The 19,031-nt window shown below is 45.1% G+C and overlaps 3 protein-coding genes across 4 annotated transcripts in view; 1 reads left to right on the top strand and 2 right to left on the bottom strand.

Moving 5' to 3' along the window:
* Positions 1–4,045, top strand: part of ELP1 (elongator acetyltransferase complex subunit 1) — a 33,558-nt gene extending 29,513 nt beyond the window's left edge. For both annotated transcript variants that reach the window (XM_071730679.1, XM_071730680.1), the window contains 4 exons: positions 575–702; positions 1,084–1,238; positions 2,165–2,243; positions 3,904–4,045. In XM_071730679.1, coding sequence (XP_071586780.1) covers positions 575–702; positions 1,084–1,238; positions 2,165–2,243; positions 3,904–3,971 — 430 coding nt within the window. In that variant the 3' untranslated portion in view covers positions 3,972–4,045. The remainder of the gene's footprint in view (positions 1–574; positions 703–1,083; positions 1,239–2,164; positions 2,244–3,903) is intronic.
* A 920-nt stretch (positions 4,046–4,965) lies between these two features.
* On the bottom strand, positions 4,966–6,406 carry ACTL7B (actin like 7B). Its single transcript, XM_071730686.1, has one exon. The coding sequence runs from the start codon at positions 6,276–6,278 to the stop codon at positions 5,163–5,165; it is 1,116 nt and encodes a 371-aa protein (XP_071586787.1). The 5' UTR covers positions 6,279–6,406; the 3' UTR covers positions 4,966–5,162.
* Positions 6,407–8,047: 1,641 nt separating this feature from the next.
* Positions 8,048–18,597, bottom strand: APTX (aprataxin). The gene is made up of 8 exons (XM_071730687.1): positions 18,573–18,597; positions 18,196–18,327; positions 17,219–17,265; positions 13,159–13,494; positions 12,018–12,077; positions 9,584–9,810; positions 8,704–8,807; positions 8,048–8,414 (listed from the first exon to the last, which is right to left on the bottom strand). Exons 1-8 carry the CDS (start codon positions 18,583–18,585, stop codon positions 8,260–8,262), a joined length of 1,074 nt encoding a protein of 357 aa, XP_071586788.1. The 5' UTR covers positions 18,586–18,597; the 3' UTR covers positions 8,048–8,259.
* Positions 18,598–19,031: the final 434 nt, after the last annotated feature.

Genomic DNA, 19,031 nt, shown 5'->3' with positions numbered 1-19,031 from the left:
AGCAGCAGTTGTGGAAGGAGTGTTCACTTTTTAGGGCACTTTCTGTGGCCCAGATGAAAAGAGAAAGAGAAAGCATACCTGTGTCAGAATGTGCCAACTGTCTGGAGGCACTATGCAGCTGGTACTGGCCTGTGATTAGAAGTTGCTTTCCTGGTACTGGGCAGGAGCCGAGCTGTATCTATTGCACAACTTGTGGAGACAGCAGAAATTAAAGTGTGCACAGGCAAACAGACCCTGGCACCAGATTGTTTTAATTGGAGCTCAGCTTTGCCTGCTAGTAACTCCTGCTAAACAACTTGGCCCACTTTGTGCTTAGAGCAGTACTTTAACCTTGCTGAAACAGAAGGCATTCTGTTTTGTAGTAGAGAGACTGCCCAGCTACTGATTAAGACCACAATGGATATTTGTTAGAGTGTATCTTGAAATTGACACAAAGATGCATGAAGTCAGCTCTCACCAGAGAGAATAAAGGCTTGAGTAACAAGTTTAATGCACACTTTTGATGTCCCTTCACACTTAACCTTGTTAGAGCTATCCTGTTCTGCACACCTTAATTAACCATCCTCTTTTACAGGCGATCCTCAAAGAACCGGCGAAAGGCTGAGCGCAAGAGATACAGCTTGAAGGAGGGGAGTCCTTTTGAAGATATAGCCCTTCTGGAGGTGTTGGGAGAAACTGTTCGTGCTGTTGAGACTGTGAAGGGTAGGACACTTTGATATTTATCCACTCCACAGCTTGTGAGGACAGCCGAGGCAGTGTGCTCTCTCATGTTCTTACATGGGTATAGTGGGAGAGGAGCTGCCTGGTCCATGGCTGTTATTTAATGGTTCTTGCTCTGTGCCTGGAAGAACACATAATAGTGTGACCTCTCAACATTTGAAGTTTGGGAGGTAAAGAAGAGAGGTCTTGTAATTGCTGTGACAGATTTGTGTCACATTTGTACTCAGGCACTGTAGGGGTTGGGTAGGAAATGAAGCAGTTCTGATTTGTTGGTCACCTTCCTGTGCTCAAGAGATCCAGCTGTTTATTTAGTATACCTGTGTTAATTGCTGTTTCTTGTGCTTCTTCTCTTCCGTCCTGCAGGAGACACACATACTCTGTTGAAGCAGCTTGTGCTGTTTGGGTATGATGAGCAAGCTGGGGCATTGCAACAAGTCCTGGAAGAAGTTTTGCAGTTAATGGAGACCTCAGTCCCAGAAATCTGGACTCCGGACCTGCAGCAGAGCTCTGTCAGCCCGGTCTGTGCTCATCTGCAGTATCTGTTACACCTGCTGTACAATACCAAGTATCTAGCAGTATTTTGCATTCTCCAGCAAAGAGTCTGTAATCCTTCCTTCCCCGGCTATCCAGATCAGCTTTTTCTTAATGTAAAGGTCAAGCATGTTCTGTGTAGTCCCAGACAGGTCCATACAATATAGATGTGTACAACAGCTACAGCCTGCCTTGTCCCTGACACTGAATGCCATGCTGGACATAATGAGGTCTCATAAGGCTTGTGTTCCCTCATCCTCATGGTTGAACATTTAGCATAGCTTTTATAGTGGTGTGAAGTAAAAAGCTACCAGACTGTTTAACTTAATCTAAGCCAGTATATCATAAGTATATTGCAAAAAGAAGGATTATAACAGGCTTCTAAGCTTCAGTTTAATACCGTATGAGGAAAACACAAGGACTGCATTTTTTTTCTCTTTCAAAATGCATCTTTACTTCTAGTAAGTAGTTACTGAGTGTTCATGGTGAATACAACAAATGCCCAAGTATCATCCCCCAAACTACTAACTAGTAGGAGTCTTAAGAACATATTAAAAATGTCCCCATGTGATGGGGAGCTGAGACTCTCAAATGAACTTCAAATACTGCAGGCACTATAATGAAAGTAGTCCTGCCAAGTCATTACATTTGCAGTGCTGTGAAGAATTAGGTGCCTGGTATAAGGGTTCTGTGTCCTGAGAGGCTGTCCAAAAGCAGTTAATTCTTTCTGCCTTTTGTGACTTTTTTGAGACATTAATGGGCTTTGATTGCATAAGCTGGGTCACCTCGTACTGTGAGGTCTCTTGCAAGCAGCTACTCCTGTGTCTGGAGACTAGCAGTTTTATTTGTAGGTGTTCCTGCTCTTAGCTTTGTTTTGTGCAGGTTGGAACATAAGTTTTGCTTCTTCATGCAGGTCCTGGGACCCAATTCTACTGCTAACAGTATTATGGCTGCCTATCAAGAGAAGAGGATGATGAGTCCTGTTGTACAAGGTTAGTTGAGGCTCTGAGTTAGGTTTGGGTGTGAAATGTCAGTGAGGTCAGTGGGCTTTGAGGCTCTTAAGGCGTTGCTGACTGCCAACAGTTGTAGCATTCTTTCAGTTGTAGGAGTGTCTTGCTTTTCTTTATGGTGTACCCTCATGCCTTGTGAGGGTCAGTCTTATCATAGAATCATAGAATTGGCTGGGTTGGAAGGGACCTCAGAGATCATCAAGTCCAACCCTTGATCCACTCCCGCTGCAGTTACCAGACCATGGCACTGAGTGCCACATCCAGGCTCTTTTTAAATATCTCCAGGGACGGAGAATCCACCACTTCCCAGGGCAGCCCATCCCAATGCTTGATCACAGCATGCTCTCAGTAAATAAATTCTTTCTAATGTCCAACCTAAACCTTCCTTGGCACAACTTGAGACTGTGCCCTCTTGTCTTGCTGAGGGTTGCCTGGGTAAAGAGACCAACCCCCCCCTGGCTACAACCTCCTTTCAGGTAGTTGTAGAGAGTGATGAGGTCTCCTCTGAGCCTCCTCCAGGCTGAGCAGCCCCAGCTCCCTCAGCCTCTCCTCATAGGATCTGTGCTCGAGTCCCTTCACCAGCCTGGTTGCCCTCCTTTGGACCTGTTCCAGGACCTCGATATCCTTCCTGAACTGAGGGGCCCAGAACTGGACACAGTACTCGAGCTGTGGCCTCACCAGTGCTGAGTACAGGGGCAGAATCCCTTCCTTGGACCTGCTGGCCACGCTGTTCCTGATCCAGGCCAGGATGCCATTGGCCTTCTTGGCTACCTGGGCACACTGTTGGCTCATGTTCAGCTTCCTGTCAATCCAGACTCCCAGGTCCCTTTCTGCCTGGCTGCTCTCAGCCACTCTGTGCCCAGCCTGGAGCTCCCTATGGGGTTGTTGTGGCCAAGACTTTATTGTCTTCTTAATGAAGTCCTATTTTCTCTGAAGTCCTGTGTTAAAACCACTGCCTTAGTTGTGCTTCTGGCTCACTGTGTGTGTAGTGTCTTTGTGTTGTGAGGGAACTGGAAGACTGATTTTGTAGGGAATGTGTTAATTGTACCTGTAACTTACCCACAGAATTTTTATGTGTTTAGCAGCCAGGCCAGGCTCTTGGCCAGGTTACAGCCTGCCACCTTGAAGTCCTTGCAGCTAATACAGACTTAGAGCTGAGAGACCTAGCAAGAGCTGGTCCCATCTCTCCTCTGCCTTCCCTAGTCCTGCTGTCTCTTCTGCTGCTAGTCCTGCTAGATTTTTACCTGGAGAAATCATCTAATAAACCTTTAGATGTGACCTACCTATTGCCAGTTTTTAAAGGCTGGCTCCATAGAAAATCTTGTGCCTCTAATTCACACTTAATAGAGTCAGCTGGCTATTGTGTGGGACGCCCCAGCCATTGGCTAATGGGATTCTGCTTTCTGCAGAAAGGTTCTGCATTGTTCCCTCCTCATTCTGAACAGTAATACTTAATGGAGAGGGAACTCAATTTGCCCCAGAAATTGATTTCTGTAAGCAGCTGAGGACACTTCCTTGCAGGCTGGTGATTAGGTAACTGTTATGTGTCAGAGACTTCTCAGTGTCCTTTGAAAGAAAAGCGAAGTAGTTGACAGCTTCTGAAGAACTCTCTGTTCTAACACTCGTCCTATTTGTTTTTCAGATCCAGAATTACTTATTCCACCAAAACTGAATAAAAATCTGCAGTGGAAACTGCATCTTCTCCAGTAACTTTTAAAAGTCAGGAATCCCAGTGGACACTGAACTTCATATTTCCAAATAACTTCATTACATCTTTACAGAAACCATTTTTGTCCTGGCGTTTCTTAGGGCTCTGCAAGTGAAGAGTTGGTCCCTCCACCTGATGCAGCTGTCACCAGGATGGCATCATGCTGCCTGGACAGCCACTCACCTCCCAGTGCAGAGGAGGTTTCTGAGGCTGGGGGGTAACACAGTGTGCAGCTCTTGAGTGCTGCTGGTTGGACCCCACATCTCCCACCTGTTCTCTTCCTTCTGAATGCAGCAACCCCACACGTGTTGGATGGGCTGTTTTCTCTGCCATCACTCCCACCCCATGAATGGTACCTGACATAAAGACAGGTCATGTTTTAAGCAGTTCAGCCTGTTTTAGAGATTTCACCACTACAACCAAACTAGCAGCAAGCTGCCACAGTTGCTAAACAAATGAGTTTTGTTTTCTGTGTTGAAGCTGGATGTTGATGATACTGTATTTTCATTGAGCAGCAGGGCAAAGCCTGCAGTAGCAGCACCCATTGCTGTCCTGAAACTGCCCATTCCTACCCAGGAGATTTTGGGTAAACCTGAATAAAAGCAGGTGAGCAGTGTGAGGTGGTGGGTGTCAGTGTCACACACTGCTGGGTAGTATTCCCCTCATTGAGTTTAAAGATGACAGACTAAAGCTGCTCTATGGCACCAGCAGATCAGCATCTGTGCCCTGATGATGCTGTGAGCAGAACTGTTTCATTTGCAAACTGATTTAAACTCATACCTGAAAATTAGGATGTACCACAGAATACTTTTGTGATCTGGCTGGAGAAGCAGGAACAGCCTTGGCACTAGAGGAAGGGGCCAAAGTCTGTACGTCATAGAACTAATTCTTTCACCTGCAAGACTGGTTGATGATGTTATGTTTTTAGATACACAGCCTAGTGTCTGCATAATGCAGCCAGTGGGATCATGATCAAGTCTTTTCAGAAGAAAGAAATTGCCATGTATGTAATATTTTATTAAAAAGCGGAGACAGAAGTTCTGTTGTTTTTCTTCTTAGTTCAGGACCACAACAAGACACTAAATCACAGTTTTTTGTGTTGCAATATTCAAACTTTTAAACATACAAACACTTTTAAAACCAGCTTATCAACTTTGTCGACACTGGTCTTTGTAAGGCACCCAGTGTCTTCCTCAGAAGCACTTCCTAAGAATGCAGGAAGGACCACCTTCTTCATATTCACTCCTGGAAATCCAGAGCTCCTGGAAGGAGTGGAGTGATGCCAGAATAGACCCACCAGTCCAGACAGAAAACTTTCTTTGAGGAGAAGCAAATATGGTAAGGTTGTCACTGGGGCATAGCCTGGCCAGTTCCATCTGGAAGCGTTCAGCAAAGCCCTTCATCATAGTGCTCCCCCCACACAGCAGGATATTTCCTGCTATTTTTTTGGGGAGGTTATGGTGGCAGTTCCTGAGGCAGGTGGCTGTTAGCTCCAAAAGCCCTGGCTGCTGTGACCCAAGTAAGGCTGGGTGGAAGAGTGCTTCAGCACAAAGGAATCTCTCCTTGCCTACAGTGAGAAGGTGTCCATCTGGCAGCTTGTAATCCATTTGTTGTCTATCACCAGGTAAATTCAAATCCTGTCTCAGGTCCAGAGAAGTGTAACAGCACTTCTCTTTGAGATCTTGCACAATGTTCAGCTGGTGTTCTGTGAAAACATTTCCAGACTCATTTACCAATTTCATGAGATAACGTGTGATGTCCAAGCCAGCATAATCCACTCTCCTAGCAAGGCTACATATGATATAACCTTCATAGATGGGAACAACATGTGAAACACCATGGCCACTTTCTACCACAAAAGCTGAGGTTTTTCCGTAAGAGTACATGGATAAGTGGGACTGGTAGGCAAGGTAGAGGACAGGCACATGAAGTCCCTCAAACATCATCTCAGCATATCTCTCCTTGTCAGCAATGGAACAGAGAGGAGGCACTGACACCAGAACAGCATGGTCCTCTGGCTGAATCTTCATCTGAGTGTGGAAAATGCACTCCAAAGTATCTTGGACACAATTCCAGTCCACCACTATGCCATGTCTTACTGGGCTGGTAGGTGCTGACCATCTGTTCTGAAGCTCACTCCCAACAAAACTTTCTTTTTGATGGCTCCCAGTTTCATGCATGGGCTTAGGAGCTGTAGGTGAAACAACATAGGAGGGCTGCATCTCCCCTGCAAAGCCACACTTGAAGTAACCTGTGCCAATGTCTACAACCACAGCTTCAGATTTTTTCATGGCCCTGAGGCTACCCATAGTCACAGGTATGTGGCTGTCCCTTACAGGCTTCAGTTTGTGTTTGCTGCTGCCAATCTCACAGACCTTCCCTGGACAGCTGTAACTTCATGCAGTGAGTTCTGGACATACTTTTCTGTGGCACTGCTCTGCCACCACTCCACCTGGGATCAGAGCAAAGCAGCAGACTGAGCCTGGAATGGTTCTGCTGAAGGCTGCCTTATGACATAGGCAGGCTTGGTCCTCAGCAACCAGTGCTCTGCATCCAAGTGTATTACAGTCATGCCTTAGCTGAGCACCACTGGTGTATGGCTGAGGGGCTTGTGCTTCACTTTAACCTGCTCTGAGGGGCACTAAAAAGCATGACACCCATCCAGATGTGATGGGCTGTGGGGTGTAAACAGTGCCTTCAACTGAAGCAGCATGGCTTTCCTTTCTGTGTTGGCCATGTGAGGAAGGCCATGGCTCTCCAGCATTTGCAACTCCTCTTGCTCCAAAATAGTTCCTGTGGCTAAGCATTAGCACAACCTTCACCTCTGGAGCCAAGTGATGCCCTAGTCTGACTGCCAAGAGTGAACACCTGGGCTGGCTGTGCTTTTGTCAAGGTTTCTTTCTCTTTTATTTTTGCTTTTTATTAAGGCATAATATTACTAACAAGTGAAGCATGACAGGTGTTTGACATTACACCTCAACCTCTCACTCACCCTTACTGTCCCCGGCTCAGTTGCAGGAACATCTTTTATCTTTTCCAACAGCAACAGGTCACTATTTGCCCCATCAGTGTGTGCAGTAACACACTGCTGCCTGGGGGCACAAGAGAACATCCTCCTTCTCCCCACAGAATCCATGAGCAAGCCTTACAAACAGCATTCTCCTTGCACAGCAAAAACACCGGTGTGTGTTTTCACTGAAAGCCACTTAACACAGGGCCTCTTCACAAGTCAGAGCCGGGACCATAATGAAGTTGAAGGCTACAAACCGGCTCTGGAGCCAGAAACGTTGTGCTTGGCCTCTTTCTGCATTTTTGTGACCACCCCTCCAAGCAAAGGGTGCGGCACACGCGGTGAACTGGGACGGTGGGCTTGGGGGGTCTCGCAGTCCTCTCCCTACAGGCTGTAGACAGCTGCCCTGAGTGTCACATTGTCACTCCCGCTGTCATTCACACTGTCACACCCGCGCACAAGCGCTGCCTCCCCCACTCACCGAGGCCTCCCCAGCGCTGAAGGTTTCCAGGCGCGCATGTGTGGCATTGGCTGCTCCTTGCCAGAGCGGGGGCAGCACAGGAGGAGCGCCCCAACCCTGCCCCACATCCTGCTGCAGCCCCGCATCCTGCTGCAGCCCCGCCTGAGCCATTAACGCATCCAGTGCTGATCCTGGAGCTCCGTGACACGGAAGCAGTTGCCTCAGAGTCCCTGTTAGAGCCTGAGCCGCCTGCTCCGCGGTCCAGCGGCACCGAGCCCCTGACGCCGCGCTGGGGCACAGCGAAACGGGGACGCGGTAGCTGATGCTCCTTCCCATACACTCTCACCCACTCCCTTGACAGCTTTGCTGTCTGCCACACCAGCCGCTGCAACATTATTGCTGAAGAGAAACTTCAGTGACAAGTAGAAGACATCAAAATAATAGACCTCTAAATCATCATTTATTTCCTTTTTTTTTTTCACAGTAGAAACTTAGATCTGGGCTCAACACCTCAGCTGCTGAATTAAAATAATTCATCCAAACACAGTGCTTCTTCCAGACTTCATACAGATTAGTGTGACAGTTCCACAACAAAACTGCAAGCACACTTGCTATTTCAGAGTTCAGTTTATTTTTATGTTTTTGGAGGTTTTCTTCTCCAAGCTATTACAAAATTGTTACATCACAGTTTCCAGGCTACTTTTTCCTGTATCACAACCGTCATTCCCTTTAACAAAAACTACAGAAGCCCACTAACATTTTGAGATCTTTGTTTTAGCCTGAAACCTGAAGACAGATTCTAAGATGATTTTTTTTTAAGTCATTTTGGCCAATGTCTCTTGAGATGCTCTTTTAACTGTGGGATAGTGGACAATTGTTGTTTGCAATGATGGCATCTGAGGGGCAATTTGAGAAGTTCAGAGACATGATCTTTCACCATCACTCTTCCATTGCTTCGTACCATCTCTATCACATCTGAAAGCAAAGTAAGAAACCAGAGGTATTGGAACCATGTGGCATCATGAAAAACAATACTGCTGAATCTCTGCATACCACTCTACTTGCACAGCAGTTCATCACTGATTTCTAATTTGAACCAGTCACAAAATTTGGTTCTTTTACTTAGTGCTATAAAACCTTTCACTTACTGCAACAACATTTATGGCTTACACATTTTTTGTGAAAAAAAAAAAAAACACCACACAGGCCAGAACCCACAAGCAGCATTATGTGTTATGAAATAAACACCTTTTCTAACAGTTACCTTGAGAGTTTAAGAAGTAGTCTGTAGTAAATGAGTTCCAGTGCTTTTTGGTTTTCAGGGATGGAGAATCAAAATCCTGGCTGATTACATGCAAGTGTAGCTGACTGAAACAAATATATTATGTAGATAAGAATGTTAATGCTTGAAGTTCTTTTGCAGTAGTATCAGTTGCAAACATGATTCAGCAGTTGGAGTGACAGCCTTATGGATCAGTCTCGCCACGTCTGACACACAGTCCTGCATCAGAAGAAACCCAGTCCTTTCTGGAAGCACTGTCTGTGTCATGCCAAGCATTTCAGTTGAACATTCAAGATCATCAGCCTGTGTATTCCATTGGTCCCTACTGGAATGAGCAGTCCACATTCATCCTCATTTCCAAAATGGCAGGGGGACTGGTTTTAATAAACCAAAGGTTTTAATAAACCAAAGGTTTAAGCTTTGTAAAGCACCTGCATGGGACTTGGTCACTTGTCAGTAACTCAAAGCTTCCTTCAAGAACAAGAAACAACTGGGGAACACCAACTGCAATACTGACATGCACTGCTGGTAAGATCTGAGCTTATTTACTCCTTGCTCAGTATCAGGTAACACTTCATAGGCTTAGGAGTCACTGTGCCCCCAGACCAGTGCCCTAGTACTTGGTGACTTGGCCTCTATTGCTGGGACTGGACCACCCATGCACTGTAGCCCCAGGTACAGTTCTCTGCTAGGGGAACCAGGCAGGCATTTCCCACCAGACCTGAGATGCCTGTGTAGCCCATTGGCTACACAGCTCAGCTGCACCTAAGGGACCTGTACACCAAACTGACTGCAGTGTTTAGTATTATTAGTATTATTATCCCAAATCCAGTCCCCACCTGATGACTCATCTAGGCCTTACCTCATACTGGGGATAGCATGGTAACCCAGTCTGAACTCCAGGCTCCCTCTGGAAGGACACTGTTCAATCATTTTTTGCCCAACTGAATGCATATGTTCCAGGAGTTCAAGATGGTCCTCGGTGACTGACTTCAGGCTTGAAATGGGATCCCATGGTAAGACAAGCCAGTGGTAACGTGCTTTGGGGTATTTATCCTTGATGACTACAGTCTTTTCATCTTTGTAAACCTTGCAAAACAAGTAACTAGATTATTTACACACTGGAAGCTAAACATCTTATTCCTCTAAGTACCATTTTTAGTGGCTCGCAAGACTTCACCCATCTGCACATCCCACTGTGGTTGCCAATGGCCTTAACCACACATATGTGTTGCCAGTGCAACCTGGACTGCCATGAAAAAAACCAAGAAAAAATACAAGATGGGGAGAAATACCAAGCAGTGAAGCATTCCAATTCATGGAGGAACTTCTGGAACTAGGGCCACGATATGCACCCTCCTTCATAACATGCAGCAGAAAGAGGCAGAGAAATTTCCAATATCCCTTTTCATACACTTTACAGCAAAAACTTTCAATTCTTACTTAGTGATAAATTAATCCTTGCTACAGGTGTACATGAACTCTCTTGAAAATCACCTGGACTCAGACACCAGCAGCATCCAGGAGACTCTACTTCCACCAGGCTATGTGCAAACTTTGCTGTCACCGAAACAAAAATCAGAGCATTGTGCTCAGTATAGAGCACACAGGAATGCACTGGACTGCCTCACTCTTTGTACAGCTCTGGAGTGAAGCACAAGTCTTTGAGGTGCTACAAACAGCATGCTCAGAACAGCAGACCTCCACCTGTGTTACAATGAGGAAAACATTAAAGTCTGAGCTGTTTCAGTTCTCCAGCACGTGGTCCAAAACAGTTACTTGTATTCTAACATTCAAAGAATACTTTGAAATCCAGCTTATGTTTTGGGTCAAGAAAGCCTTATCCTGGCAAGTGCTATATGAAATTCTACTTAAGGGATGAAGAATAAGCTTCATGTTGAAGCATAAGCTTCATGTTTAAGATAGGTAAATATTTCAACATCTTTGTCATTCCCCATAGAAAACTCATTTGGAAGTGCTGATATTTCTAGAAAATGGGAGTAGTTCTCCTACAACTCTATGCAGTTCAACACTTTAGACTTGTATTTTAAAAAAAAAAGTTAAAAAATACATATATATAAAAATACAAAACCAAAAAGATAGTCAAGAAAGAGAGACCCTCTGGTCAGTTATCATGGAAATTATTTTCAGCCTGAGGGGTATCAACACCAGAAGGGGCCCAGTGAGGCTGTATGATCTCAGTCACTCCAACAGATGAAGGTGAGGGCAATCACACCAAGCAGTGAGCACAAGTCATCAGGGAGGGTGACCTCTAAAGGTCTTTTCCAGCTGGAATTACTCAGTGATTTCTAAAACCACATACCACAGGTGGCTGTGATATCAGTCCTCCTGAACATACACTCTTGAAGAAGAAAGGGAAAACGTATCTCTTCTAATACTGAGATGGCCATGCAGCAGTCAAGACAGCCAAAGCACAAGCTAAATTGACTAAAGCTTCAGGCCTTACTCTGCCAGATGGTGGAACACTGACGAGGAGCATTCTCCCTGTTTTGGAGTTTAGCTAAAAAGATTGTCTTTCAGAAGCTGTCTATATATTTGTCATAACTTGAGAATGAAATGAAAGTAGTTTTCTCTACATGGGCAGGGAAGATTCTCTCAAGGCTCTCAGAATCCAAGAAGGAGGAAAGTAGGTGTGTATACCAAAGTACTGCAGCCACAAAAAGACATTTGTCACACTGCAGCCACAAATCTGTCAGACTTCTGTGTCTTGAGTCTGACCTCCTCAAACGCAGGCAGGAGAGAACATAAAAGCTCAAGAGAAGCCATGCAGCAGAGAGAAACAGAGAGAGAGCAGTGCATCTGGAGCATCTGCAGAAGTTTACAACAACCAAAAAAGCAATTCCTGTTGGACAAAGAAAGCAACTGGAGGAGGAGCCGGCCTTCACATCCTGTCATCTGGCACCAAGATTGTTTCAGCTCAGAGTCTGCTGAAAACCAGAAACCTCACCAAACTTGGAAACAAGGCCGCTGAATGCCGGAAAACAGGAACCTCCAGTACTGGCTCAGGTTCAAGCCACACCCCCATTTCAGCTGGTTTCCCTGAGGAAACAAAGCAGCTTGCATGCTCTCCCAACAATCTTTTTGAAATCTGTTGGCCAAATTTGGGAGTGTAGAGAGCTTCAAGATAATTAAGATAATGACATTCTTAAAAAGCGATATACCAGACTTCCAAATTAAAGCCAGTACAAGCAGATCATTAAAGTAAACCACAGAAAAAAGTTCATTTATTTCTGTTAGACAGGAATGACTGTGAAGTACAAGTGTATAGCTCTTACCTGCAGTTTTGGATCTTGCATGGAGCTCTTTAGACCCTGACTCCAGTGTCCTACATGTTCCTAAAGCATAAAAGAAAAAACAAAAATTATAAAATAATTAAGAATTGTTTTCAAGCACTCAGTTTTTAGTATACAACGGTAATATAACAGCTCAATGAGAGCTGAATTATTTCCTTTCTACAAACTTGCTCCAACTGTGCCCACAAAGCTACTTTTGAAAACTTAGAAAGATACTGCTAAGATTCAAAGTTAAATCTTTTAAATGTTGGAAATTCAACATGAGGGAGCTCTAAATCAGCTTGAATACAATGATTTGTATGAACATGTTACAGCAGTCCCTGATTATTACCAAAGGCAGATTAAAGACCTTCTGCTTCACTGATCACAAGGGTCAAAGGAAGTACAAAGATCTCCATTAACTGTCCTATCACATGTTGCTCTGCACACAACAAAGAAGTGATTGTGGTGTATGGCCCTTACTCTTAAATGTACTGATTTTCTGATATTGTGCAAGGAGTGTACAGAACAACCTTGGACTGAAATTTTGCGTTAAGGGCTTTCATTTCCGCGCCTTCTTCTCCAGCGACTGTGCTGTTACAGTTCCAGATGCAGTAATCAGTCTTTTATTCTGTCCACGTCAGGCAGGGGTAAAAACTCCCTCCCAAACTACTTAAGCTGGTAACATCCATTATGGTAAACATCATTCTACAATGAAGAACAACCAAAGCAGGAGGGGGTGGGGAAAAGCAATTAAAAAGAAGAGGGTCAGGTTGTCCCATTCCTTGTGCACAAGCCACTCCTCTATTTGTACCACAGATTTCATCTCAAGAGCCAGCAGAATATCCTTGAGTGACTCCAGGCAAATGGAGCCCTTCTAGCAGAAACTGCAAGAGGAATCAGTCATTAAATCCTCACTCACTACAAGCAAGCCCCTTCACACATACACCCCAGCTCAGGTTAGAATGGATCCCATGTCACTACCTGAGGACCCTGGTGCCTCAACACACAAGCAGCTCAGATGCACTGAACACTCTGAAGATCTGTGTTCACCCACCAGTAGCACCCACAACACAAACCAAAGCCCTGGTGGAGGAGACAAACCCAGGAGAAACAACACAAGTACTAACATCAACACACTTGCCTTTTTTCTTGAAGACCCTTCATGTGGAGATCCACCAGTGCCACTTAGCTTGGGATTTCCATAAGTGCCTTGGGTATCCACCACCTCCATTTTCATTTTTTTCCTGGGAACAAGCTCTACATCATCATCATCATTTTCAGAGGAGTCCCCACATGGCATCTTGTAGGTCTGTATTTTCTCTTCTGCCTCTTTAACAGTTTTCCCTGATTCTTCAACAAATTGCACCGTGTAGGGGAAAAGTTTGTTCACGACATGCAGAACCTGGCCTGGCTTCATTATCACCTCTCCATTCTTGCCAATATTCACGAGATCAACACTAGTTGGGTTGACTCCTATCTTTGGAAGGGAGAAAAAGGAAAAAAATAGCAAGTGATGTTGTAAGTGGAATTACAACTACTGCTCCACTGTTCGGGAATATCACTCTCCTAGAAAGGCAACACTTTTTGTATTCACTGCACTGCCTACCCACACCAACCTGCTCTAGAGGATCAGGGAACTCCCAACACTTCCAGGAAGAAGTCACTACAATGTTCCAGTACTTAAAGGGTGGCTATAAAGACAGAGACTCCCTATTTACAAGGAGTAACATGGACAAGACATGGGGCAATGGGCACAAGCTGCTCCTGGGGAGATTCTGTTTTAACACAAGAGGAAAATTTTTTCACTGTGAGGACAGACATTGGAATGGTCTCCCAGGGGAAGTGGTGGATTCCCCCACTTAGGAAACACTTCGAGTTTCTAAGTGGATGCATGTCCAGGACATGGAGCAGGTCCAGAGAAGGGTCACAAAAATGAACAGGGTGCTGAAACATCTCATATAAACAACCATATTAGAAGGGTTGGACCAGATGATTCTTGAGGTCCCTTCCAACCTGACATTATGTGATGAATGCAGGAAACACCTCTCTACAGCCCAGTCCCATAGCCCCCCCAGTGTTATAGGGAACTCACAGTTTTGTAGCAGCTGGCTACAGTGATACAGCAAGACCTACGCTGCATTTTGCTAAAAAAAAATTAACAACCTATTAAATTACTTTTAAAATAACAGCAGCCTTGGTAACAATTACTTCGGAAGAATAGCAGTAGTTTTAGCAAATTATTTAATTCCAATCGCTCACAGAGTTTCCTCCTTAAACCATCTTACTATCTTCCTTTTCTTTTTTACTGCATTTTCATTTCTGTTTCTACCAAATGCCATCCCATCAACACATTTGCCTTCCACTACAGAAGGATGCTCTTCTGAGCCATTTGAAGAAAGGAGTTCAGGCTTACAACCACTGGTTTACCAAGCACAGCTCACTGTTAACACTTGCAACACACTTCTTCCAGCGCAGGCAAAAAAAAAAAAAACCAAAAATCAGGAAGTAAAGACCCTGTGAGCCTCTAAAAGAGTCCAGTTCACAGGGACTGCCTAAGAAGATTCTTGCTAGATTCACCTGATACTGGTGGGGTCCCTGTGCTTACTGAGTCTGGAGACATCTTGATGGAATATGTTTCCCCTCAGTGGACAAAACATGTTGATGTGTTGTCCACATGTGTGCCCAGCACCTGAAGCCAGAAAATTTTTCCTTCATACTGTCTCAAGGATATTGGTCCTCATAAGTATGAGAGAGTAGGCTTACAGAGAATCATAGAACCATAGAATAATTTGGGTTGAAAGGGACCTCTAATGGTCATCTAGTCCAACACCCCTGCAGTAAGCAGGGACACCCTCAACTAGATCAGGTTGCTCAGAGCCTCATTGAGCCTCACCCTGAACATCTCCAGGGATCAGACATTTGTCAAGCCTCAACTACCTCCCTGGGCAACCTGTTCCGTTTTTGCACTACCCATAAGGTAAAGAACTTTTTCCTAACATCCAATCTAAACCTACTCTTCTCTAATTTAAAAAGCATTGCCTCTCGTTGTATCACTACAGACCCTTGCAAACAGTCCACCTCCAGCCTTCCTGTCCACCCCTTGGCATGTGGGAAGGTCACTATTAAGCCTTAAACTTCTCTCCAGGCTGAACAACTCCAGCTCCCTCAGCCTGTCTTTGTAGGAGAGGTGTTCCAGCCCCCTGATCATTTTTGTGACCCTTCTCTGGACCTGCTCCATGTCCTGGACATGCATCCACTTAGAAACTCGAAAATGCACTAGGTGCTCACATCCCACTCCTTCCCAGAGGTGACCACACCTTTGGCTCTATCAGCCACTGAAACAAAAACCTTGCACGGCTGCCCAGTCCCCTTAATACAAGAACCATTACGACCTCAAATGCAGGCCTGACTCTGCAGCAGGACACTCTGCCCCAGTGGCCCTGCCTCAGTTTGTGGTTCAATTGCTGCATCTGTCATCTTCACTGCCCTGAGCATGGACTGGGAAAGTACAGGGGATAACAAACCCTGAACTAGTCTCAATCTTTAAAGTACCAGTAGAAGGCCAAGTTGATACCTCTGGCATCAGCTGCTCTCCTGTGTTGAAGAACATGGAGTTTAGCCATAGCTAAGCCAAACAGAGACTGAACAAGAACACACAGCTAACAAAAGAAATTGCTTAGTGAAGAAAAACACTTTTGTGCTTTTTCCTTTGTTTCCCTTCTGTTCTCCAATAAGAGACATTGGAGGTATGGCTGTTAAATGACAGCACCAAATTACCTCGTTCCACAAAAGCCTAATCCCATCTTAGACTGGAGAGACTCCTGTAGACTTTCCCAAGAAGGTGTCCTGGATTTTCTCCCCTCCAACAGGGATGCCTGGTCAAGTGGTTACTCCTCAACAGGCAGAGAGAAAAGGAGCCCCTGCCCCACCCATAGAGAGAAATATCAGATCCCTGTGCATGAGTTCTTATTCATATCTTCATTAGCTAGCTTTAAATTCTAAAGAAAGCTTTAACTTCTAAGCTATGGGCCCCTCAGTTCAGGAAGGATATCGAGGTCCTGGAGCAGGTCCAAAGGAGGGCAACCAGGCTGGTGAAGGGACTCGAGCACAGGCCCTATGAAGAGAGGCTGAGGGAGCTGGGGCTGTTCAGCCTGGAGAAGAGGAGGCTCAGAGGAGACCTCATTGCTCTCTACAACTCCCTGAAAGGAGGTTGGAGCCAGGGGGGGTTGGTCTCTTTTCCCAGACGACTTTCAACAAGACAAGAGGACACAGTCTTAAGTTGTGCCAGGGGAGATTTAGGCTGGATATCAGAACGAATTTTTTTACAAAGAGGGTGACCAGGCAATGGAATGGACTGCCTGGTGAGGTGGTGGATTCTCCATCCCTAGAGACATTTAAAAAGAGACTGGATGTGGCACTCAGTGCCATGGTCTAGCAACCGCACCGGTGGGTCAAGGGTTGGACTTGATGATCTCTGAGGTCCCTTCCAACCCAGCTAATTCTATGATTCTATGAAACTTCAAGACTGTGGGTTCTTTTTTAAAAAAAGAAGAAAAATTTCGAAATGTTGCCTTACCACATTGCCTTAAAGCATTAATTTAATCATTGCTATAGATCTAGTATAAGAACTATTAATAGGTAACTTAGGATTACTCTAATAATTAGCCTTTATATAATACCTATTAGTTATCCAGTTAATTTTTTGTTGAGTTGCCTTATTGTGTTGCTACCCTAGTATCCCAACACTCAGACACCCTGATTTATGCCAGTTTTGTCTAATTTTTAAGATCTTCTCCCATTTGCAATAAATTTTGGTTTTGTGCATACACATCTTGTTCCATATGGGAGAGCCTCAACCACAGAAGCTTAAGGCCCAGGAGGCAGACCACCAAGTTTAGGGGGAAAATTCAAAATATCCAAAACACAGCACCTGGAAGAGCAGGTTATGGATTCACAGCAGCATTCCCTGATGCTACAAGTCTTGCTGTCTCAGACTGGATTGTATCTGGCAGGAACACTGCAGTCTTCCATGGAGATACACACACAAAAAAGACATCTCCCTTCCAAGGATCACTTGCTTGGCCTTAGAATAGCTTCAGGCCCTTCAGATCCAGTGTTAAGAATCATCACTTGCACCAACAGTGGAGTTTAAGTACAGCATCTCAGTACCAAAAATATTGTACATTTGTTTAAAAACATACCTGCTTAACTGTGACATACCCCTTGTTACAGTCTGCTTTTAACTGAACTGGAAAGAAAGAACAAAGCATCACAAAACACTGTAAATAAAAGGACCAGACACTCTGCTGAAGCACCCCTTGCAGATGACATTCCTCTATTTTAAGATCTGCTGTCTTCTGAAGCTGCTCTGTGAATACACACAAAGAATACTTCTGCCTCATCCTCTCCTTACAGGACTACAGATAAAGCAAAACCAAGCCATGCACTGAGTCACACCAGAGTATTTCTTATCATAGTCAGCAAAACTACTTCAGAATGAAGGTGAAATCTGAAGAAGTCTTCTACATATTCTTGCCATTTTCAGCAGCCCTCTGTGTAAATAAGGTATGGAGCAAGACTGTGTCCAGAGGAAGCAAAGACAAGGCAAAAAACAATAGAAAGGTACTATTTTTATACATCAGAGATATGTTTAATATATTCCCCCAGCACATCTATAAAATAATAAATCATACTAAAAAACAGTTGGTGGATGAGTAAGGAGATGAAACAAAGGTGCAGGCAGTGGAACATGACTGTGGGCCTGGGGACTCACATTAAGGTTCAATGCCTTAATTTTTGAGGGTGAACTTCTTGTTCCTCTGATTTTTTAGGACCCAGACATCTCCATAATGCTTAACAATAAAGCTTGATGACTTCAAGAACCAAGCAATACTATGGACCATGCAGAAAAAAGGAAACCATAAGCCAGTGACTGCAGAAGCAAGCCTAAGGAAAGCCTGCTAAGACTTACAAGGAGAACTGCGACTTCCTATCTAGATGTTGCTCAAAGGAGGCTTAAGAGTAAGGCAAAAACATTGGCTCATCAGCTTCACTGTAACTTAGCCAAACAGAAGAGTGATATTTATTGATAAATTCAACTGTTGGTACTTGCATCTTACACACCTCACAAGCCTGGCTGCTGCTGCATGTAGAAAGTGGGATTTGAGCTAAAGCTTACCTTGCTGCCTTGAACACTTCCTATCTGTTATCCCAGTTTCTGGGCCACGCCCAATCACCACTGCTTCCAAGTGTGGCAGTTTCACTCGCTGGCTGCATTTCTCCTTCCCCACGAGCCAGCAGGCACGCATCACTGTGCAGCAAAACAAATAGTATGTTAATAACACTCAGCTTCCATCTAGGTCATCTCCACACTGAACAGAGTCCAGGAGTTCTGCTGCCAGCCCATTCATTAGCTGAGTGACTGCTGCTAACTGGGTCCCTGTTTCTGAAATTCAAGGCAGAGCACAGCATTAATGCTAGTATAACCTAAAAGAAAATTGTTGCTGAAAGGGCAGTCCTGTCTTCCCTTCCTTCTACACCACCGTGCATGCTCACCAGTACAAATCATAGATAAGACAAGCCAACTGGATCTACAGTTCCATCTGACCAAACAAAGAAAGTTCCTTGGTTCCCACTGAATCAGTTATCCGAGAGATTAAACACCAAAACAAAATGACAGAAGACAGAGGGGCCAAGGGAAGGTGACAGCTCCATCCAACACCAGTCTGCAGATAGCCCACGCTACAGAACCGGACCCTCTAGCTTACACCATTTTGATCCCGGACAGCAAAGATCCCGTGGCCCTCCTAGTCCCTGCTGCTAAACGCTCCTCATCCCAGCTCTGTCGTGAGCTTATCCCGGTGGAAAGGAACCCGCTGTCCACAAACACCAGCCCTGCCACACACAAACGCGCGGCGTGGGGTTAGGGCCCCCTCCCCCCAAACTGAACCTCCCGGCCGGGCTGCCGGGCGGGACCTGCCCCTCACCGCGCCGCAGGCCGCCTGCCAGGCCGGG

The sequence above is a fragment of the Heliangelus exortis genome, chromosome Z (assembly GCF_036169615.1).
Source record: "Heliangelus exortis chromosome Z, bHelExo1.hap1, whole genome shotgun sequence".
Classification (NCBI taxonomy): domain Eukaryota; kingdom Metazoa; phylum Chordata; class Aves; order Apodiformes; family Trochilidae; genus Heliangelus; species Heliangelus exortis.
Note: the sequence above shows the minus strand (reverse complement) of the source record. Positions and strands in the feature narration are given on the sequence as shown.